Source organism: Sylvia atricapilla, chromosome 6 (assembly GCF_009819655.1).
Source record: "Sylvia atricapilla isolate bSylAtr1 chromosome 6, bSylAtr1.pri, whole genome shotgun sequence".
NCBI classification, from domain to species: domain Eukaryota; kingdom Metazoa; phylum Chordata; class Aves; order Passeriformes; family Sylviidae; genus Sylvia; species Sylvia atricapilla.
The window spans coordinates 18,818,593-18,841,771 of record NC_089145.1 but is presented as its reverse complement, the minus strand read 5'-3'; the positions used below and the strand labels follow the sequence as shown (position 1 = coordinate 18,841,771).

Here is a 23,179-nt window from a genome sequence, read left to right as displayed (position 1 = left end):
AATGTCGTGCAGAGTGTGCTGCTGACCTGCAATGTTTGTCTGCTGACTCTCCCAACACAGGCATTGCACATCCTGCATGTCTCAAACCCACATGCAAACAGAAAAACTGCTCATTCACTACAGACAATCCTCAGACAAGCAATCTTAGTAGGCTGCAGCCAGCCTTCTGCTTCTACATAGCAAGGATAACTCAGCTTAGAAGATGGACACTAACGCATTTTGTTTCTATCAGCTGCATGGCTAGATCTCCTTTCCTTGTTCCTTTTTTCATAGTGATATGTAAGTTCAATGGTAAAATTCCTCAGCTTCTCTCTTAAGCTGAGAACTCAGCTGAAGACTAAAACTGGAGAATGAAACCAGAGAATGAAACTGTTGCAAAAGAGATGATCTACAGGTGAAAGAAAAAAAAAATAGCACAAACTCCTTTAACTTGTTCTGTTTGTTTTGAAACAGATTATACATACTCACCTTTCACTGAGTGTCTACCACTGGTCAACAAGTAGAATGGGATTGGCTAAAAGTTTAAATTTCCATGAAACAAAAGCCAACTAGGCACGCTGATTAACTGGATGAATGGATTAACTGGATGGATGACCTTTTCTGTCAAAGCAGAAATATCTATACTACCTTTCATATTTTAAGGTTAAGAATTTAATTTTTTTCAAACAAATAAACAATATTTATTTTCTAACACTTTCAGCAAAAGCATTTCAGTAGAAATGAGAGCGCTTCATGACAGCTAAATGAAAGAAAAGGACAATCCCAGTGCAGCTGCTTGCATCTGGCAGATGCATTTGCATTCAGGATCTATTCATATGTCATTGAGGAAGCTGATTCAGCTCAAGTCTACACAGGCATGTACATACACATCTCAAAAACATCAACTAGAGACTGGCATTCTTCTGTGTATATAAATGGAGTGAGGATTATTGTACTCCTGTTTCTGACAAAACTATTTTGGAGACAGGATTGAAAGGTATTTTAGGATGCTGCAGCAAGATGGCTGATGAAATTGTGTTATATGCATACAGGAACTTTTTTGTTGTATCTTTTTGTGGATAGGAGGGCAGTTATCTGCAGCACATGATGCTGCCAGTGGAGCAGTATAAACCAATCTAGGTTAATGCTCCCCACAATCTAACGAGAACAACAACCTCTCAATTTCTTTTAACATTTGAACTTTCATTATCACTCACCTGCAGGGAAACAGTACACAGTAAACAATTTCCTAACAGGTTAGAAAGGTGAGACTCAAACATGACTCAGAGTAGGTCACTGTGAGCTGTTCTCTCACTTGTCCTCTGCAGCCAGTTTGAATACTGCACATATTTCAATTTAAAAGGTTTGTCTACCTGCTACTCTTCTGTCCAAGAAATGCCTATAATTTCTCACAAAATATAGAAAAAATGGCCAATTGCAACAGTTAAATCCTTACAAAATCCAACTTTATGAACTGTCAAGGCATGTTGCTTTGTCAGAAGATTTTGAAAAAAAAATTTTATGGAGATATTCATGTTTTATCAATGCTTACATGATTCACAAAGACATATTGCAGAGTCATAAAAAGCCAAGCTGGAAAAGATCTGAGATTATGCCAGTTCATCCCTCACCCAAAAGAAAGATTAACTGCACTTATGTAACTCCCCAGGATGTTGGTCTAACTTGTTCTTACAAATGTCTGCTGTTGGGATTCCTATCCACACAATCATGAATCTCTTGCGTACATGTAACTCAAATTTTATCCATTATAATTTTGGCTTGTTATTTCTCAGTTTTTTCTCATTAATAACAGGGAAATGTTCATTTTTTTCCTCACAACTTTTTACATGTTTGAAGACTGCTACCATTCTTCTGTAAAATAACCCTGGTTTTCCAGACTTTCTTCATAAAACATCTTTATTAGCTCTCTATTCCTTCTTGCTGCTCTACCAGGCAACTGGTTTTGTTTGGGTTTTTATTTTTAATTTTAGAAGATGTCCAGTGTCTAAAGGTGAATTTGTTACTCTATCTAAAGCTAGTCCCACTTCTGCTGAGTAGGCTGGAAGGGCTGTGTTATTATCTCACAGCTGTCACACCTATTTATATGTTCTCACCTATTTTTCCACAGCAGCATGGCACTGCCAACTCGCTTATAACCGGCGACCCACTGCAACACTGCATTCCTTCTTTTTACAAAACAACCATCCAATAAGTCATTTACCACCTCATATTTGTGCAACTTGCATATTTGTGCAACATATTGAGCCATTGCTCTTGCCTTTGTTTGTCTGGGATAGCCTCTTACTTATTTACTTATCACTTCTCTAGTGTATCGCCACTGTTCTGAATTTTCATCCTTTCCTTCAAAGAGCTGGCTGGCATGACCTACAAACTCAGCAAACTGACTGTGTTTTTTCATAAGCAAAGTCATTAATGAAAATACTGAATAGCACTTGGCCCATGAAAGATCACAGTGGAGTCACATTTAATTCAACTTAGTTTGACAGTGAATCACTAATAGCCACTTGTGGAGTACAATTTTGCAACTAGTTTGAGCACAGTTTAGAGTAATTTCATTAGGATCCTGTTTCCATACCTTGTTTATGAAAGTATCTATGAAGCAGTCAAAAGACTAGCGCAGTAAACCCTAACATGTTCTCTCTCCTGTGTATAAAGAAATGTCAGGCTGTCATGCTAACATAGTATAAAAGTCAAGGATTGTTCTTGGAGATCCATCATGGCTTTACATGTCTATGGGTAGCAATTTTGGAGAGGTTGAAGTTACACTTTCTGACCTACATTTGAATTGGTCCTCTTCTCCATCCCCTTTTACAGTACAGTTTCTGTGTTTATCTTTTACTGTTTACCATAGATCTGATTTTTTTGTTTTGTTTTTTTTTTTGAACACACAGTTGACAACTCAAAGATCACCTCAAACACCTTCCTAAGCCTATTGAACAAATCTTGGAAAGACCTGCTGATGTGAAACTTTCAGTTCATATGCTTTTAGCATTCCATTCTGAGATGTCATTTCTTTTTCTCTGATCTTAATTTGTGTGGGCATCCTGATCAGGAGTCCAACCAATTTCCAGCAGGAAAAGTTTCAAAAGGCTCTCACTAGTCAGATGGGTAGAAGGAAAAAAGGAAAAATAAAAAGAAACCTATTCCAAACTAAAAAACAGGTAGTTTTTATATTGTGGTATATATTTTTTTAAACTTTCAAGGTATTTTTAAAAAAAAGCATGCTAAAATTTTAGGTCATGACTGCTTTTATTATTTGCAAAATGCCTTCTGGATAAAAAATAAGTTTAAAACCAACCCAACACAAAAAACCATTTTGATTAAGAGCCTAGTATTTTTTTCCTGTTTTTTTCCCTGAGACATGCATCAAGGAAAACCTATTAGCATAAATTTTCCACTTGCATACCATGCTCATGTACAAATATACTAGCCTATAGTGTGTACATAATGAAATAAGACTGACAGGCCCAAAGTAGAGTTAAAAGCTTATGAGCAAAAACTCCAGAGACCATTACCCTAGCTGTCTCATCTGTGGGTTATACTGGGTCCCTGTGGCAAACTATTGCTTTCCCCATATTAGAGCAGAAAATAAAGCTGTAAAATAAAGCAAAAGCACTGCAGAAACAGTCTTTACAAATATATCACACTCCAGAAACAACTCAGTGAGAATAGGTGCATCTCCCACGTACATATTTGTAATAAGCCAGCTTTGTGCTTCAGCTGCAATCACCTGAAGCACTGAGAAAGATCTATGTCTGAATACAACATGGCTCTGTGATGAACTGCAGAGTCTCCGCCTGAAATGGTTGGCATCATCCACTGCGCAATCTCTCCAAGTGGCCAAAACCAAAACCAAAACCAGTTCTTTTTATATTCCTGTGCATACAACAAAGTCCCTTAATAAGTAAGCACACAGCCCTTCACAGAGGTACAAGCACACCACTATCAAAAGCAGAAGTCAGGAGAAACACATTTGCAATTACACTAAAGGAAATAAGAACGCAGCCTCCAATTCCATTATCTCAAAACAACAGCCAGAGGAAAAAATCAGACTTTGCCAGTGAGAAAATGAGAGAATGCATTGTGAAGTGATTGGCAAGTTTGGACTCCATATATAGGACAATTTCTCTGGGAACACTCTTATGTATGAATCACATGTGTGACACGTGGGTCATGGCTACCTTTCCACATGCGGGTAATGATCCAGGTCATAGTTAGCATTTATGCTTTATGATTTATTGCATTTGGTAGAGTAAAAACAACATACTCCAGGACATCTCAAGATAGCAAAACTTGAACTCTCTCAGTGCTATCCCTTTCCACTGCAGTGAGTGTACCTGTCATTTCACCAGGACATAACAGGAAAGAGAGGATGGGCACTGTTACTGCAGTATCTCGGCCTTCCCTAGCTATAAAGAGATCCACCCCCACCACACAAACATTTGGACCATAGACCTCATAATACCTCAAGCTCCTTAAGTAGGATATAAAAGGATACTTGTAACTGTCTTGCTTCTAATAAACCCACAAACTTACTCTAAGTCACATTTTCCTTCTTAACTTTTCCTGGTATGAAGTAGCAGCATCTACTCCCCACAGGGCAGCTTCCATCTCCCCTTATCCACCACCTGAGGCAGAGAAGCATTGCTATTGCACCTCTGTGCCCATGCTCATGAGTGCAGAAGAGATGTCTGTCCTGGACACCACACCCAAAATGAAATTCATAGTTGCTGCTCAGCATTAGGTAGGAGATGCATTTTTCTGTTTCGTTCCTTTGGGCAGGTGTGTAAGCCCTGGGAATAATCTAGCCAAAAGAAATCAATTTTCTGCAACCAAGTCTTTTCAGGGTTGTGATGATCCACTTGTGGTTTCTCAGGGTTTTTTTTAACCAAGCATTTTCAATGGGCTGAGGAAAGAAGGTGTGGGAAGCAGAGGAACTGAGCTGTGTGGGTTGATTACAGAGTATTAAAATATATATATATTTACTGGTATGTCAGGTGAACACAAAGAGCACAATCCCAGAAGACTGAAATGGAAAAAATACATAACAGGTCACGGCTATTCTATCCTTCTGCTCGCACCAGATTGTTATCTGCAGTTTATTTTCCGTCTTCATTTTTCACAGGATAGGTGATTGTTCACTGCCTCTGAAAATCAGGCCCCTACTGGTGCTCAGTGATGGGGCCTCAGCCATTTCCCTTAGGAGAGATGAGGTAATTGTTCTCAGATATTAATAGGCAAATGCAGCATCCAGAGTTCAAAAGGACTTGATGCCTCATACTGCAATTCCAGTCATAACAGTTAAAATATTTTCTGATTCTGATGGTGCACTGCAGAATAGCAAGCACAGAGCAGCTCTGCAGACCAAGCACCTCCTGTTACCCAACCTGCCCTTCAGAAGTACAAATTGCACAGTCAAGAAGTAATTCCCAAAAATCATCTTCGCAGTTTCTCCTTTTTAAAATTATATTCCACTACTTACATCTCTTTATCTTGGTGATACGGATAAAAAACACCAACCCCCCCAACCCCAATTATCAGTAGTTTGATTCTTTCTTCCCTTACTCCCCAGGCATGGCTGTCAGAGTTTCAGAGATCCTTGTGACTCATGTGACCTCCTCAACATCGTGTGAGGACACTCACTAGTAGGAGGTGACTTTCTCAAATGAATACCCTGTGTTACTGACTCCCAAAAAAACTCAGCTGTGTTGCTTGGCAGAGGAAGTATGCAATACCCCTGGATTGCCACATTTTGTGTTAGGAGAGTTTCATGCCCCAATCTCACTGGTCCCTGGAGATTTGTGCTTTTCTAAGCATACAGAAACTCTTAAGGCCAGAGAAACATCATCACGAAAGTAAAACACAAAATAATCTCATTAACATACAAAATTAAAAGAAAGGTGTTGCTACTTTATGTATTTATACGTATCATAGGTGCTCACACACACACACACGGGAAGTTTCTCCATGAAACAGGTGATCACCTGAGGTTTCACAAATTGGCTTACACTGATATAACCGAAAGAGTTGCCAAAGGGGTAGGAAGTTATCTCCCACTCCTGTTCTTCTGACTGCAGGTTTCCAGTTGTTCCCTTGAGTTGGGACTAATGATCCTGTGGCCTCAGCATATGGAGATGTAACAAAAAGACTTACCCTTTTTTATTTCAGAATAACTTCTGGATCTGGCAGTGCTGGTACAAACACTAGTCAACCAACAGGCAGAGAGAAATAAGATGAGGGAGCCAGAGATGCCCTTTCAGCAGGATTTCAAGTCAGCTTGAACAGGCTGTGACTATTATCTGCAATCAAGTTCAAGATGTTTCACATGGTGGATGAGCTGGGCTATATGTTTGTGATAAGGCTTAATTTCCAGCCTTGCCTTCCTGCAAGCTGAGGAAAGGCTTGCTGGTGTACATCCTTTTTGGGGTGGGGGGATCTGCTTAAAGCCTCTGTGGCCACAGGTCCTCAGTAACTCTTCATCTTGGTATCCAAACAAAATATCAGTTTTTAACAGCTTTCTCACAGTGTTGCTGGTTTTTACAGTGTGACTTCTTTTTCTGAAACATAAAGAGTCTTTAAAAATGCTAATGACCCTTGGGCGTAGCTGCATGGAGTTATTATCTTGTGAAACCATTTATTTAAGGTGACAGCAAAGCTTATTAGCTGGCTTTGTTCTTAACTTGAGTATAAACAAATGGGTTATCCATGCATAGTGAATTAAATTCTTTCTACACACCAGGAAAAAAATGTTTTAACACCACCACATAATTTTTCCTTGTATGTGTATTTAAAAATTACATCAGATGAAAAGTCTGGGGAGGTAGGAGGGTGAAGTGTGTATGTGCCTTACAGCGGCAGCAAACTAAAAAATTGGATTAGCTTCATCATCAAACTCTAAACTTTCTTGAAAGTAAATAGAACTTTTATTAACCCTTCACCCCCAAACCTACTGGAAAAGTAAAAAGTGTCCATAAGGCAAATGTGATTGCATGACAGCTGCTGCTATGCCATGTGTCCCCATGCAGGGTGCCCTTCATGAAATCCCTCCTGGCATGCCAGTGCTTTCAGTCTGAACATGCTGAAATGTTTCGCTCATGAACTATAAAATACTGAAAAATATTGGTTTGGCATGAATAAGTGATGAATCATCGGCATTTGTAATTGTTTGGGGGTATGGAGGTAGTCTTGGCTTATTTGTATTCTGATTTCACATGAGAACATTGATATGAAACAGCAGTAATTGAATCTGATAAGCTGTGGTGAGCCTTTCCCCAGGAGAGGAGGTATGATTTAGAGAGAGATACAGGAGTAAAGAAGGAATTCTAGAAGGATGCATGGAGAGTTGCAGGTTGCCTCACATCACAACTCATAGATTTTACACACTCCTAAAATGAGCGATCATCATCTCAGGCAAAGCTAATTACCTGAGACATTATGATTCTATCTGCTGTGAGCAGAATGAAATTCAAGGTGATCTTTTTTTTTTTTTTTTTTTTTTTTTTTTTTTTTTTTTTTAATTAATTGTCTATCTATTTAAGCTTTCTTTGAAAATACAGGGATCTTAGACAGCATAAGATTCCAGTCTGTGAGTATTTGGTGGTGAATGTTGTTTCTCCTTCTGTCGGTGTTTGGGCACAGGCTTCATGGGATGACTGTGTTGAGAAGCACCATATTCCACAGGAAGCTGGGCAAGATCAGACCTGTGGTGTGAGCCTCCATCCTCTCTGAACTTCACTGACTCCCTACGAGAGCCCCTGGTTACAGATTTGGGTTCCACTTTTGAATTTCCCCACCTTGGCAAATAAACAGACTATAAAGATGTGAACTAGAGCCAAAGGGTTTGGTCTTAGCCCACGAAAGCCAGCTCAGAAGACAAACATTTTACATCCTCTTCCAAGGAAAGAGGAGTTTCCATGAGTACAGCCCGTGATGTTACAACCATATCACTTGGGAAAAGGGGATGTGAGAAAAAAATGGAGACAGAAGCTGCCAATGGAGAGCAAAACTGGCAAGATTTGAAGAAGAGACAGTCCCCTCTCCCAGACTACTTCAGTATCTCCAGCTGGCAGCTGTGTCTTAGCATCCTCATGGCAGCATCACCTCCAGGAAATTTAGCAGTGCCAGTAATCCTCTGACCTTTCTGCAGCACTCACAAAAGCCTTTGGGATGCATTCTTAAAAGTCTTCTGCCTCCTTTTGCCTTGGCACACCTGAGAAACGCAGATGAAGGTGTACAGTGGCCCTAGACCTCAGTACCGAGTGAGTGGATTCATACAGAGCATTTCTCCTCACCCACAGGCTGCGATGAGGCCAACCTGCGCCGTTCCACAGTGAGCTGGGAAGTACAATAATCCCCTTGCCACACAATGCCAAAGGCTGCATTATTGCCCAAAGCTCTCAAAACACAGGAGCTTTAGAAAGCAGTTTTTATTCAGCCTCTCAACATACTCAGGTATAAGAAGATGGCTTTCATAATCTTCATGCTATGAAGGTCTCTTCACCACTCCTACAGAGAGACAGGGGGTTCCTCTGCAAAATTCACAAGATCTGTCAGTGATACTGGTATTTTTCCCCAATTTCATATTTTGTTCTCAGGAACAGTATAAATGCTACATAAGGAACCAAAAATTTAGAAAGAAGAACCTACAATTTGCCTATTTGCTTTAAAATACTTGCTACAACAATACAGATCATCCATGTCCTTCTTCATTCCCCCTGTTGAGATTGAATCTTATTGTTAAATTTCAAACCAAGATGAAAGCAAGGAGGGTATCACACCATACTGAATACAGAGGGGAGAAATTCTTCAGCAGAAATAATGCTTCAGTCATTTTTCATAATTGAATTTTTTTTAGGTACACAAGATGATGCAGTACACACATTGCTATAATTTCTTGTTCTTCTAAAAGTTATAATTAAATTTGTAAACAATAATTTATGTTTAATTTTTGCAACCAACCCCTGATGGAAAGACTATAAATAGACTGACTTGGATATTATTAAATTTTTTACACATCCAGCCTTTGTATTTCCAACCGGAACTTTTCATGCATTAAGACCTGGTCATCGACTCAGTCTCTTCCTCCTGCTTTATTTTTTTCTTTTCCAATTATATTCTCTAACCCTCAAGGACTGAAGGAGCTAAATATCTGGGGAAATGGTGGTTGTTGGAGAAAATTCTTGGCTTGCACAAAGTTTAGGACTTAGACTGCATTGTGCAAAGCTTCATTGGCAAGGGAGAAAATACTGATTACCTATCTTCCAAATCATTGTATAACCCATTTATTGGAAGCTATTAGTATTGGTAATCCTTAATCATCTTTCTTTTTGGTAGTTTCACTTACCAGATTTCACTTTCACCAGATTTCCATTACCTGAAGCAATTCTCTCTTGTCTTTGATGCAGACATGCACCCAAATTTATATTACATTAAAATGTAGGTAGACTGTTTACTGCACTGCTCTTATGTGTTCTTAATTTACATAGGATTTGTAAACTGAATTTTGCCTTGAATTTTTATTTCAGGCGGCCTTAAAATAAAGCTGAAAGTTGAAGTTTTCATCAATTTTAAGTGATAACCAAAGAAGAGTATTGGTTTGCTTGAGGTTTTTTGTGTATTTTTTGTGGGGGTTGTTTTGGTGTGTTTTTGTTGTTGTTGTTGTTGGGTTGTTGGGGTTTTTTGAGGGAGGGAGTTTGTTTGATTTTTGGGGGGGAGGGGGTAATTGTTGGGGTTTGGTTTGGGTTTGGTTTGTGTTTTTTTGTAGGGGGAGTTTATTAAGTGTATGCTTATTTGCATGTTTCCAAATAACATTCTCATCTGTTTTTGTCTCAAATATTGGCCTCAGCTTGCTTGAAACAAAAGCCCCAACCATTTACTGGAAAACCAGCTGTGCTTATTTAAATCTAAGTCTGAACTTGCCTGAAATCTAGTTCCAATTCCTTTTGAAACCTAGTATGGGACTCCCAAGTTCTCAAACTATCACCACTCTTTTGGGACACTGATTTTGCACGCTAAACACAGTGTTTGTACCTGTGTTCAGAATTCAAACCCATTCTCCTACTTATGTGTACACAATATTGGAGCCCCTTTGAAAGTACAGGTTCAAAGACAGACTGATTCAATATAGACTGAGCACTCCTAGAGTGCTCAAACACCCATATGCATCACTTCAAAGGCAGGGGAACCACTCACTTACTTAAAATTATGCACATTTGCAGATTATAGAGCATGATGCTGTCACTTGTCCTATTGCAGTGAAGCTCCTGATTGAGATTCCAGCCCAACTCCAGATGTGCTAGCACAGCAGATGGCTCAGCTCTGTGGGTCAGACTGGCTGCTCAGCTCGTGTTGCCAGCCTGGGACACCCAGCAGGGCACCACAGGGGCTACAGGGTGGCCCCTCACAGGCCATACACAGCACCCTTGCACCCAGCTGGCACAGCCACGGCCCCCAGACTGCAAATGCCACAGGAATCTGCCTTGACTTGCTTTTAATTGTAGGTGTTTTCACTTTTTTACCTCAAGCTACAGAGTAAATCAGGAGAGATGTCCCCTTTTTGTAGCCACCACTTAGATGGAAAAATAACGTGAAGGACAGGATTTCATTGTTTTAGCTGCTTTGATTCGGTAAAGGAAATGCTCAGTGTGAGTAATAGCATCCTTAATCAGCCTAGCTCTTGCACACACTTCAAAATACCTTGAAGTTAAATCAGTGCTGAAGTAAGGCCTTTGTTAAGTTTAGCAGCCAAACAAGAAAGACAATCTAGCTGTGTTGACATAATCCATTATTTTGGTGAGGCCTGTGAGACATAAAACAGGTTTGGAAACCCAGTATCTTCACAACAGATCGGGTATTCAACATATTAGTAAATATAAGCTATTGAATTTTTTGTAGCTACAGCAGACCTTTCATCAATATTGAAATACTCTTCAGTACTGAAAGAATTCACATTAGTCACTTCCAATCACAACACATAAAGAAAGGGAAGATAAACATTAATCAAATAATTTCTTTCATGAGTGTTTTATTTGAATTTATATCATATTCACAAAAATAGAAACGCTCTTTAGAAGTATTTTGTGAATACATCGTCTCCAAGCTGAGATTTACAATGGCAATAGTGAAATATCTAACTTGCATTTGTTTCCACATGTAGACATTGAAGATGATGCTGTGAGAAGCAAGCAGGAATTATGCAATGTGCCGCAGAAAGAAAGATGAAAATGTAACTAAACATTTTAATGTCTATGTAGTTCAACAGCCTACATACAGTTTCTCAGGATGTTTTTAGAGCAAGTTGCTCTAATTTTGTGCAGAAAATATTGAGAGTGCTCATGCCAACCCTTTGACATTGTGATTTGCATGTAACTGTATAAATACAATATACTTTCCTATCTAGAGCTTTATACATATGAAAAATTATGGTACAATAAAAATCTATACACATGGTGCTACCAGTTCAGCAGCTGCTAACTTAAAGGATACATCTAAAAATATGATTGCTCAGCCTCTGAAATACAAAATAAAAGAGCAATCAGAAATGCTTTTTGTTTAAATAGCAATTTACATTAAAATTCATCTCTTCATTTTCTCCGTTTGCTTAGGCCTGGTAGAAAGACTCTCTTTGGTTGGTTGCATCTGTCCTTGGCAAAAACTGTAGTTTTAAACAGTCCTTTGTGTTTGTCTTAGGCAAAGGTTAATATATTTGTAAAACAAAGTAAATGTTGGCTGGTTTCTATTCCAACTTTGCGTTACTGTAATGCTGAATGACAAGTACCTACTATACTGCAAAGTTCTGCAGGGTGGAAACAGAAACTTGCATGATTTCCACGTGCTGAAAGATGTGACAGTGGAAGACCATTTATACTGTACCCCAACATAAACCACTCTCTCAATTTACACAGTATGCTTCTAAGTACAGTTTTATCTTTCAAAACCTTTAAAAGCAGGTTTAGCTGCTGCTCAGCAAAGAGGCAGCAACACGCGTATATCACAGGTTCATTTTATCTCCCAAGACATTTTGTGAGAGATCTAGAAAGCAAATTCATGAAGTATTACAATCCATTGCTATAAGATATATATTAACCTGAGATAAGGTACAACTACATTGCAGATCTGTGATGGTATCACTGATCTCAGATTCTCAGTCAAGGTGTGGAGGTGATGTGAAGAGCATAGAGCAAAGGGCTACAAATAACCATCAGGTATGGGGGAAGAAATGGTCTTAGGAGCAAAGTGAAAGTGCTCTCCTCCTCTGGCGGCCTGATTCTTACTATATGAACTACAAAATGATGGTAAAGGAAGTGAAATGTAGCATATTAAGCTAAAAAGGTAATTATTGAGTTGCACAAAAGCAAGCAAGGTTAGCACAGACAGTCAAAAAAAAAAAAAAAAACACCAAAGAGAGATAGACTGAGGAAAAAAAAATGCTTTGAAGTACACAGGCTTATTATTTGATTTGTAAATAAGATGAAGCTCTCTCCACCCAGGTTATGAAAAGTAAGAATTGTCATGTATGGGTAATTGATGGTGACAGCTCCAGCATACACAGTGTAGGAGGTGGTGTTATTGTTTAACATGCCCTACATGTGTAGATAACAAGTCAGGCTTTCATGTTTGCCTACAAATTGTTGCTAAGCACATTTTATACCCTTCATATTGATACTTCTGTTGGTTTCATCTCTATTTCCTTTTAAGACAAACAAAAAGGGAATATTCTGCAAACTCCAGGTGTATCTTGCTGTATTTCAAGCTAATATGGATTCAAACCCAGAAGATGCCTCAGGAAATAGATGATGGATGGATTTAATATTCTTAATTTTCCTTTTTCTTTCTTTTTCTTTTTCTTTTTTTTTTTTTGATCTTGGACTTCTCAGTCCCTGTTACTGTTTTCCAAATTCCCCATCCCTGAAAAAGTGATTTGAAATTGATCTTGGTTTCACCTCTGTTAACATCACCAAGACAATCCTGTTTCTCGACTCCCACATCTCACATGCTCAATGACCTGGTGAAGTGCTGCCTCCTCTAGCTTTTATTTCCCTACGTTCTGCATATGCTCAGTGCTGGCAGAAAGCATTTGTGAGCTGGAGAAAGGAAAAGCTGCCAATGAATGCTCAGCATCTGCACAGAGTTGCTAGAGGTGAACGTAAAATACTGACCCAGATCTAAATGTCCCTAAAATCTCAGTGCCTTTATGTTGATGGTGTTTTTCCTCCAACTAAGAATCCCAAGCACAACTGACAAATACCAGCACAGTATAGAGTTCGACTAGAGGAAAGCAAAGAGAACTAATATTTTACACATGGTTTAGCTTTGCATTTCTCAAAGGTTTTTTGAAAGTATCCGTCCAAGTGAGATTTGACCTTCCAGGAGGACCACACAGCTTGAAGTACTTGGGAAGACTGCTTCCTCATGTCAAGGGATTAATAAATGTTCTGCTTGCCCACCTCCTCACTGCTCCATATGGCACAGCTTTGAAAGCTTTAATTAGATGTGCAAGAGAGTGAGAGGATTATTAACATTCCTACTGCGAGACCAGTGCCTTTTAATAAGTTTGCCCAGTCAGAAAACAATCTTCCTTCAACACCTTTTGGTCCCAAAGATTGTCACTCTTCCAGCAGTTCACCCCAAAGATATTAGTTAACAAAAACCAGCTTTTTCCTGGGGTGAGCTGAATGTTCATTGGAGGTTAGGGAGGACACTGAGTATCAGATAAGGTCTGGTCCTAAACGTCTGCCCCAAAAAGGACTCAGTGGTGGAGGTAGTATGGGTTCTCCAAAAAACTGCTGACCGCCACCTTGCAGAGCCACTGTTCATGTGGCTGGGGTAAGCCAGCTGAAGAGGAACCCACTGTCTAATTCAAGAAAAGCAGCTGAAAGCCAGAAAAGTATTAAAACACTCAGAAATCAGAGGAGGGAAGGAACAAGTGGTATTGGCCAAGGAAAGCTATAAACCATCTGACTATGGAAAAAGGCTACTTGGCTCAGAGATGCTTTACTGTTTCCTCCACTTATGTTGCCTTCCAAAGTGGATTGTCCTATTCCCTAAATGCCCTAATATTTAGCTCCTTCCCTTTCTTTACATGACTCATAAATCACATTATGCCTGTATGATTTAAAAAAAAAAAAGAGGAAAACTTCACAAGAAGGGAAAAATAATCATAATTCTATAATGTTAACTTATATCACAGAAAACTGTGTACATTTTTTCCCCATACAGGACATACTTCAAATAAAATAATTTTAACACCAATAATGATAATGTTTTTTCTTCCCGACAGAAGCAGAATTGTTTTTTCACCCCAGTTTGGTACATAAATATAAGAAAATAGTCTTTGAATATTTACATCCATGTGTTTTAAATGTTATTTCTTGATATATATTTAATTTTCATTTTCTCTCCAACCACGGGCATTCTTTCCAAATTTATATACTAATCTCCGACCATCCACACGCTCAAGGATTTCTCTTTTGTAATAGTATCTGTTAAAATAAAAACAGAAAAAGATATGAGTAAATTCACCTATGGTCCTAAAAGACCACTGCCAACTAGACGATCCCTTAGCTAGCTTAAAAAGTCTTCATTTTCTATTGAGATATATATAGTATCTAAGATCATTATAATTGAATGACAGAGAAGGAAAAATGAATGTTTTATTTTTCCTTTATATTAATTAGCTTCTGAGTTTGAATTTCACCATGTTTCAGGTCAAAGCATATTGCTAGATTTATCACACACTCTTATGAGATTTCACAGGGTGTTCTATCCAGATAAGACAGATCTGGAAATCAGACTGGGAAAGAACCTCAGAACCCTTGCAAAAATACATTTTGAAGTTTCAGAGATTATGGAAAAATTCTCAAAATGTTGAATCAAAGAGGAAAGAAAATCCTAACATCTATTTTAAGAAAACGGATATGGGGCATGCCTAGTTTCTGAATGTTGCTGGAAATAACAAGGTCTCCAGCCATTACTGGGCCATTTAAACATTCTCAGGTTTCTGCAACTCTATTCCCTTCCTACACTGGTTGTTTGGATGGAACAAAACAAAATTTATAGATATATGTAAACAATTATTTGTGTTATATGCATCATATAATCTACAGAAACAGAAGAACAAAACATAATGCTACAGTCTCAAAACTAGTCTGACAGACTGTCAAAGAAAGCAACTGCTGCTGTTGACAATAATTTTCAAAATTCTCCATCCAATCGGTCTGTGTTTGCACCACAGTCTACCTCAGCAACATCCAGCTCACCTCATAGCCCGGCTGAGTTTCTCATAAGTCATGCTGCTGTTGTTTTTCTTCTTTCCCCACAGCTGAGCCACAGCTTCAGATTTTAAAAATCTGAAGACACCTTCTGACCGGTCTTCCCACTTGATTAATCCTGGGTTTTTCTCAGGATTGAGAAGAATATCTCGAATAAATTCCCAAAGATGAGTTCCTCGAGGGTCTGAAAAAGGCAAGAGGGCAGGAAGGAGTGTCTCAAGAGTTCTCTGGGCTGTGCTTGCAATTTTTCTTGTCATCTACAGAGGGTGAACACTCAGGCCATAGTTTCTGGAGCACAAGACCCCCACCTCAGAGATACACAGGTGAAAAACACTGGCAGCCTTTCAACTGCAGGTAAGTGTCAGCCTCAGGCGGTCTGAGCCCTGTGGCACTCACGTAGGAGCCCCAGCTACCAGGGGAAGCAGAGTCCAAACCCACCCACTGCTTCCTTCTGCCTTTGGCACTGTTTCTGCCCTGAAGAGAACATGTTTAAGCCTTCCCCTCATCTCATTTGCTCATTTCTCCTGATCCCTGCCTACAGTACAGCATGTAACATATTATTGTGTGGCACATGAAACAGCTGAGATTACCGTGAAGCAGGCACTGAACCTCCATGCATTTAAAAGACAGACAGAAGGCACGGGAGGTGAACTGCCATTCTGCATGAATGAATGAGTAAGAAGGTGTAGAGTGGGTAGGACAGTGACAAAACTGGCCGGCCAAAATTGTATGTAAAAAGGAAACCAAAAACAATTTGACCACAGTGTAGAAAAGATGAAAACAGATCTCCAAGTTCAACAGGTAGACATCTCAGTTTAAGCATAAATATGTCTCACAGTTACTGTAAAGATAGCATCAGAAAGTCCAGGTTAAAAAAAAATAAAAAAATCCACCAAGTCAGATGAAGTAGTTTACAAATGAAGAATAACAAACACAGTGACAAGGTGAGCCAGAAAGACAGCAGTCCTTTGGTCTGACTTCAAAAGCATGCAATTAGACCAAATTAAGAAGGAAACAAGCCAGTCAAAGACGTGAAGGTAACTTGAAAATGCTATACAGTGCAGTATAAGTAGAATTAGATTTCAGTCAACTAATCCAATATTTTTCTTTATTATTATAATTGTTTTCTGGACCAATCAAAATGTGGTGGACCTAGTCTATCAGGACATCAATAACTTATGGTCATGATAGAGAGCAGGACTGAAGAAACTGGAAATGAAGGGGATTAGCCCAGGCTGCCAATGTAACCTGTTTTGCATGCCCAAGTTGTGACTGAGATATTAGAATCCCAGAATGTCTCAAGTTGGAAAGGACGTATAAAAATCATCAAGTGTCACTCCCTGCTTCTCGAAGGACATCCTAGAACTAAACTATATGACTAAGAGCATTGTCCAGACACTCCTTGAACTCTGTCAGGCTTGGAGCTGTGACCACTTTCCTGCAGAGCCTGTTCCTGTGACTGACCACCCTCTGGGTGAAGAACTTTCTCTATTGTCCAGTCTAAACTTTCCCTGGTACACCTTCACTCCATTTCCTCATGTCCTATCACTGGTCACTAGAGAGAGGAGATCAGCACCTCTACCTCCACTGCCCACCCTGAGGAAGCTGGAGACTAGGATACGTCAACCTTAAGCCTTCCCCAAGCTGAACAACTGAGACAGATCTCAGTTCTTCACAAGTCTTTCTTCAGACCAGTTGTGTCTAATCCTTTCATGAACAACCTTTTTATACACACACAAATCACCCAGATGTCTGTGTACAGATATGAAGTCTGGGAGTTCTGTTGGGGCAAAGTGACAGAACAAGAGTAAAAAGAGTCAGGAAGAGATAATCTGGAGGTCATATTGAAACAGGATGAACCCAAACACCGTAAAATGCAGTCAAAGACCAATACTAAGCTTTCCTGATATAATCAGGGAATTAAATAGGATGGAAAAGACAGACATAGAACATTTTCAGCATTAAAAAATCTCAGTAAAGTACATTAATTGAACTATGTACAGAAATCACAATTATGGTATCTTGTCTTCAGAGTCAGGTTGAATAAAAACAGCAGAAAATTCAGGTGAAGGGAGTGGAAAGACTGTCATATCAAGGGTTAAGAAGGTGGCAAGACTGAGGCATAGGTGCTTGCTTGTGATGTTGTGTGAGAAGTTCTGCAAGGAGATGCTGAGCAGGGTCTGTGGTGTGTGCTGCACCTGGGCAGGCACAGGCACGAGCATGACTGTGCCCACGCACAGGCCCTCCTAATTTAATCCTGGGTCTTCCTCATCATTCCTTTACTCCACTCCACCAGTCCAGTTCAACACAGGGCAGAGGAAGCTGGTTTCTGGTTGCTTCCCCATAGGCCCTCACTGATATAAACAATTTGAAAAGTTTGACAACACTGAGTCAAAAATTATGTAAACAAGCAGTACTAGACAGTCAGATCCTTTCAGAATTCAATCACAATAATGATTTAACAAGTTTTGCATTCAAAATGCTTCCTCTTCCCTCCCAAATAAGATCTGATTTTCATTTGTTTCTTTTTCTATCAATCAACTAACCGTCCATTATAAGCATGGATGTTGACTTACTGTGCTTCTTGGTGTGAGACTTTGGGGTATGATCTTGCGATTTTTTTGCATCTGAAGAGTCTGCAGAGAAGGAAAATGAAGCCTATTTGTAATTTTTATTAAAGGCTTTCCATTGACTAGCAGGTTGAAAGAAATAAAACCACAAAAAAGAACAAATATCTCTTCTAAAGATAATCACTTTTCAGAAGGTAATCTAAGTGAGGAGGGAGAGTTTTGATTTCTGTACTATATGTTAATCAGCACACTTCTCAAAGAGACCATTGATGAATAAAGAATGAATGCAGAGGTAAACATTTGGCTTTTGAAAGCTAAATTTGATTAACAAATACCTCACCTCATGTTGTGTGTGAGAGAGAGAAAAATAGGATCATCACATCTGTAAAAGGAATCCTGAATTGTCCCATTATCTTAGTCTTTGCTGAAGCACGTATCTTTGGGGGCTTATTTGTTTCTGAAGAGATGATCTAATGGGAAATGTATGTGCTGGTACCAATGCACAGAACACCTACCTGACTAAAACATAATGAACTGGCAAAGCACTATTGTTTAGGGGGGCAGGGTGGGGGAAAGGGGCTGCGCTGGTAGGAGTTTTTGGCAGCAGGACAGGCGTATATTTTTCTGTGGCTCAGAGCCATAGGAACAAGCCATTTCTCATCAATGGTACTTTATCACCTGCAGCCAGCCAGAGGAGGAATAGGGTTTCTGGCACAAGCATTTCTTCAGAAATGAAAAAAAAGAAGTTCTGCCTGTTCATGACTGTAACTTACCTCGCAGTCTGCACGTTCAACCCTCCCGCCCCCAAACCACTGCAGCCTGGCTCTGCTCTTGTACTTAATGAATAGCTTTCATCTGATTGCTCCAAGTCTCACAAAATCTGTGGGATAGACCTGAGAGGGAGCCCCTTCTGTGTTTGCTTTTCAGCACGCCTTGTCCCTGAATCCCATAAAGCAAAGCTTAAGGTCCCACGCATGTTTTCCCAGCTTCTATGAATGCACAATTATCATACTTTTCATGGAAACCAGGCATTTGCATGGGAAAATGACTCACAGGAAATATTTATTTGCATAGAAACTTGTCAGATTTGCACAAGCTACTGCAATAACTGCATGTGAAAAGGTAGATGCAAAGTTATTCACACACTTGCTTTATTCATACATAACTGGAAACATAAACTGAACAAGACCGTGGGGATAGGCCAAACCTCTGCTATTCTAAGTCTGATAAATTACTGTCCTTGACCCCCAAGCAGCAAACGTGCTCTGAGTCATTTTGCCTTCCCACTCTCAAAAGAGCAGGAACTAGCCTGAACCTCACTGAGCTTGGAGGGGAGTGTGGGGGAAGTAAAATGAGCCTGATTTCATTGCCTTTCCTCAGATTATGATTCCCCATATGTTATTAAAAGCCTGTGGGAACTCCAGGTAACGACTGCAGGACTCGGTTCTTTATTTGCCCTCATATAAATCCTTCTCATTTTAAAATCCCACAATTCGCTTGCAAATGTTTGTTATGCTCCACTTAGCTGGAAATTTATTCTTGGAAGTTCAGTCGCCTTCTGCCTAGCCAGTGATTTATTCTGGATTTCAGCTGTGTAAATAGCCTCCTGCTCTGCCACAGCTCCTGCGTGGAGACTGGTTTCAAACATGCCATGTGAGGAGGCTGGGGCCTGACAGATGAAAAGAGTTATGATGCAGTTTCAACAAAGCCGTCTTGCAAAACTTTTGACAAAAGGTTACACATTATTTGCATATGATTCAGGAATGAGCCATTTTTTTACGGGATATACAAATTTAGTTTTTACAGCAGGCTGTGCCCTCAGTGTGCCACCCTAGCTTTAGGCTTAAGCAGTCAGCAGATAAACACACCGTGCCAGGATCTGGACAGGTCCCCAGCCCTGCCAGAGAGCCCTGAAATCCTGGTGGCCATCTTGAGAGTGGGTGGAGGTGGTGGAGAAAGCAAACAAGGTGTTTGGTTGGGGGAGGTTTTTTAAGGTTTGGTGGTTTTCTTCTACTGGTCAAGTTTTCTTTCTCTCTCTCTCACCTTTTTTTTTTTGTTTGTTTGTTTTTTGTTTTTTTTTTTTGTTTGTTTGTTTTTTTTGTTAAAATGCGTGGCTGAGTGCATTGGTTTAGACTGAACGCCACTTGGCAGCCCCGCTCAGGAGGCTGAGGAGCAGGGCATGGCAGGGCATGGCAGACACAGGCGCTGCTGCCGCTGCCCCCATGCAGCAGCGCAGGGCTGCCCCCAGTGCAAGGCTGCGTCCACAGCAACCTGCTCTCCTTTCTTATCCTCCCAGGACTCCCACTGCTTTCCCCCTCAGGACGCTGCTAAACACCCTCCTAAGAAGAACCCGCCTTTCCCTCTGTGCTTTACTCTTTTCCCACTGCCTTGCTGTCCTCACCTCGGTCCCGGTGCCAGCCCCCGGGGACAGGCCCACAGGGCCTCCGCACGTGTGCTGAGGCTGCACTTTGACCAGCACTACAGCAAACAGGTTTGCTCTGCCTTCTGCTCTTCAGCATTTGAGCTCTCCCTCGCGGAAAGGAGAGGAGGACCGGTGAGCACCCCGCTGTCGGCTGAGAGAGGCTGCGGGAGGAAGCCCTTGTGCCGGCACATTCTTGGGCACAGCACTTGGTGTCTGCCCCACGGCTTCCCCAGGCCTGGCCCCAAACCCAGCAACCTACTCAGCATGAATCACGGGGAAACACGGCCACTTCTGGGGAGGAATGGGGCACTTGTTTGCCCATGCCCTTCCACACCACAGAAAAGCGTGGTGTAGCTGGAATGTCTTGTCTCTCTGACACTAATGTTTACCCCTTTGACTCAGTCACTTTAAAAGATATGTGAAGATCACAGATTATTTGATCATCTTCCTCTTGACAGAGAGAAGACAGAAGCATTTCTTTAAAGAAAGCTATCGAAATAATGACAGCTAATAAATCTGTCAGAATCATCATTGCTTGGTTTAAAATTACTGGAGGCTCAGATGCAATCCTACAACAGAAGACCACAGAGACTATTACATGTCGGTAGCTCTGGGACAAGTGACAAACAATTAAAAATATAATTACAAGTTTCTTACCAGAAGATTGGTGACTAGGTGTCATCATGGAAATCTGAGCACGACAGAATGTTTTACTGTCCAATAAATCTGGGAATTAAAAAGAAGACGTTTAAACTAATAGCCTCAGACAACAATAAAGCCATCTCAGAATGCATGAAGTATTGTGATGTTAGTTACCTACTGTGCTACCATAGCCACTGTCATAAAGATAATTCTCTTCTTTCCAGGACACCATTAATGACGGATCTGAAGGCAAAGGACCAAAAGGAAAATCAGATCACTAAAAGAACGTTTTTTTAGCACAGAGGTAAATATTGAGCACTGAAAGAATTAAAAAAGTGGAAAAAAAATAGCTGACAAGGGAACCAAGAAGTGAAGGAGCTATGTACAAAATTACTTCCTTTCACTCAAATTATGCATGGAGCTTTTCATATTCAGGCAAATGTATTTACACAAAGCACTGACTTTTAGAAAAAATGTGGTATGCTCTTCCTTTTCCTGACTAGTATATAATTTATGCCTGGCCTTGGAGGAGGTTTCCTATGCCAGATCAACTCTAATTCTACCCAATCCAGTCCTGAATTCTCAGTCCCTGATGATTATGACAGTGAGTTGGAGCCACAGAGATGAAAGTCTTCTCAAATATCTAGTAAAACAGAAGGATGCTTATGATGAGTATTTATTTCTACAATGGTAGAACTCGAAAATCCTCTCTGAAACATGGCTTCATGTTTAAGCACATAGTGAGAAACATCAAAGCCTGATCCTAGATGAAGGGCCATTTTATTCCAGGCACACTAAGTCCCCATCCTTAACCTAAAAACCACCTTTGTGACTGAAGAGGAATAATTTTTAGTGACCTTCTGGTCATATGGATCAATATAAGCAGACCAGAAGTACTGTCTTTATGACCTATACACTGGTCTGGAAATTACTTCCTTCACATCGCATTTTTAAGGTCAGAAGACTTAGAAATCTCTTTTTCTTTTGAAACCAGATCAGAAGGGATGACATAGAAGGTTCAAATCTAGGTTAAACCTAATTTTTTTCATGTTCATATAAATGAAATCAAAAACCCCAAAATGAGTTACAGCTAAATAATCATGTTTGGCCAAGTTACCACTTATGACATAGGAATTTAGCAGGCATGCTAACTAATAGCTGCATGTTTGGGCACCAGAGCCTGCGTTCCTACAATAGCACACACCCTTGGCTTGCTTGGACACCTGATCTGCCTAATGCTGCCTCTGAAAGCAGGCCTTAGCCAGCCAGAACACGGGGACAGTTTCCCGTCTTGGCCTTTTTCAATACCCATGTTTTTGCAACTGTGATGGTTTACTGGCGTGAGCTGGGCTTCCCCTCAAAACCACCAAGCCTGTCCCTGCTGCCTCACAAGAAGTAACTTTCTCAGCAGCACTAATCCACAACTCCTGCTCCCCCACATGCAGAAACTTAACCCACTCTCACTGGCCATGGGTGGCACCACCAGAGCCCCACCAAGCCACTCCTGATCCAGCACATCCAGGAGAACCGTCAGCCAGTTAGTCCTTTCCAAGATGTGCAGCTGAGGTACTTTGCCCTCATCTCTAGTAGGAGGAGGAAATGATACCAAAATCTCACAGATCAGGACTTAAAGGATTACTGGAGTTACCTCTATGGAAAGCAGCAAAGCTGCCTCATGCACAGCTCGCGTACCATGCAGGCACAGGCCAGGAGTGGATTGCAGACAGCAATCCTTGCCTGATGTAAGGAGAATGTGGGTAATGTTCCTGGCTGGAGAGGCTGGGCTCCAGCAGGTTAGGTGCATAAACAGACTGACAGTATTTGTTGGAGACACCCCATGCAACAGATCTGTATTTGTTCTGCCAGCAGATAACAAAATGCGGCTCATGGACACACCTACACACAAAGAGGCTGGACTAGTGGGATAGAGAGTGTGTGGATATGGACAGGCGTGATCTGGCAAAGGAACAAGGAAAATAATTGTGCTTGAAGAAGACAGTTGAATCAAACTGAAGTTTTTTTCTCAGTTAAACAAAGCCCTGGGAGGAAAGGGAATCTAGCTATAAACACTCTTAGAAAATGAACTGCAACAGCAAAATTGCAGATTTGATAAAACCAAAGTACTGTCTCAATTTCAGTTTCGTTGAAACCTGTGAAGAAATTAAAATGTAACATTTTGTTTTCTCTCCAAGCTGTCTTTTTTTTTAAATCTCGTGTTTCAAACATTAACAGTACTTCACCACAAAATATTTTTCTTCCTTCCTTTCTTCCTATTT

The 23,179-nt window shown here is 40.3% G+C and overlaps 2 protein-coding genes across 2 annotated transcripts in view; one reads left to right on the top strand and one right to left on the bottom strand.

Moving 5' to 3' along the window:
• Positions 1-23,179, top strand: part of APIP (APAF1 interacting protein) — a 529,312-nt gene that overhangs the window by 53,523 nt on the left and 452,610 nt on the right. The window lies entirely within an intron of this gene.
• Positions 12,273-23,179, bottom strand: part of EHF (ETS homologous factor) — a 33,060-nt gene continuing 22,153 nt past the window's right edge. Inside the window, exons 5-9 of the mRNA XM_066321005.1 lie at positions 21,078-21,146; positions 20,919-20,987; positions 17,846-17,905; positions 15,258-15,453; positions 12,273-14,480 (exon numbers count right to left, since the gene is read on the bottom strand). Of these exons, the coding sequence (XP_066177102.1) occupies positions 14,381-14,480; positions 15,258-15,453; positions 17,846-17,905; positions 20,919-20,987; positions 21,078-21,146 (494 nt within the window). The 3' untranslated portion in view covers positions 12,273-14,380. The remainder of the gene's footprint in view (positions 14,481-15,257; positions 15,454-17,845; positions 17,906-20,918; positions 20,988-21,077; positions 21,147-23,179) is intronic.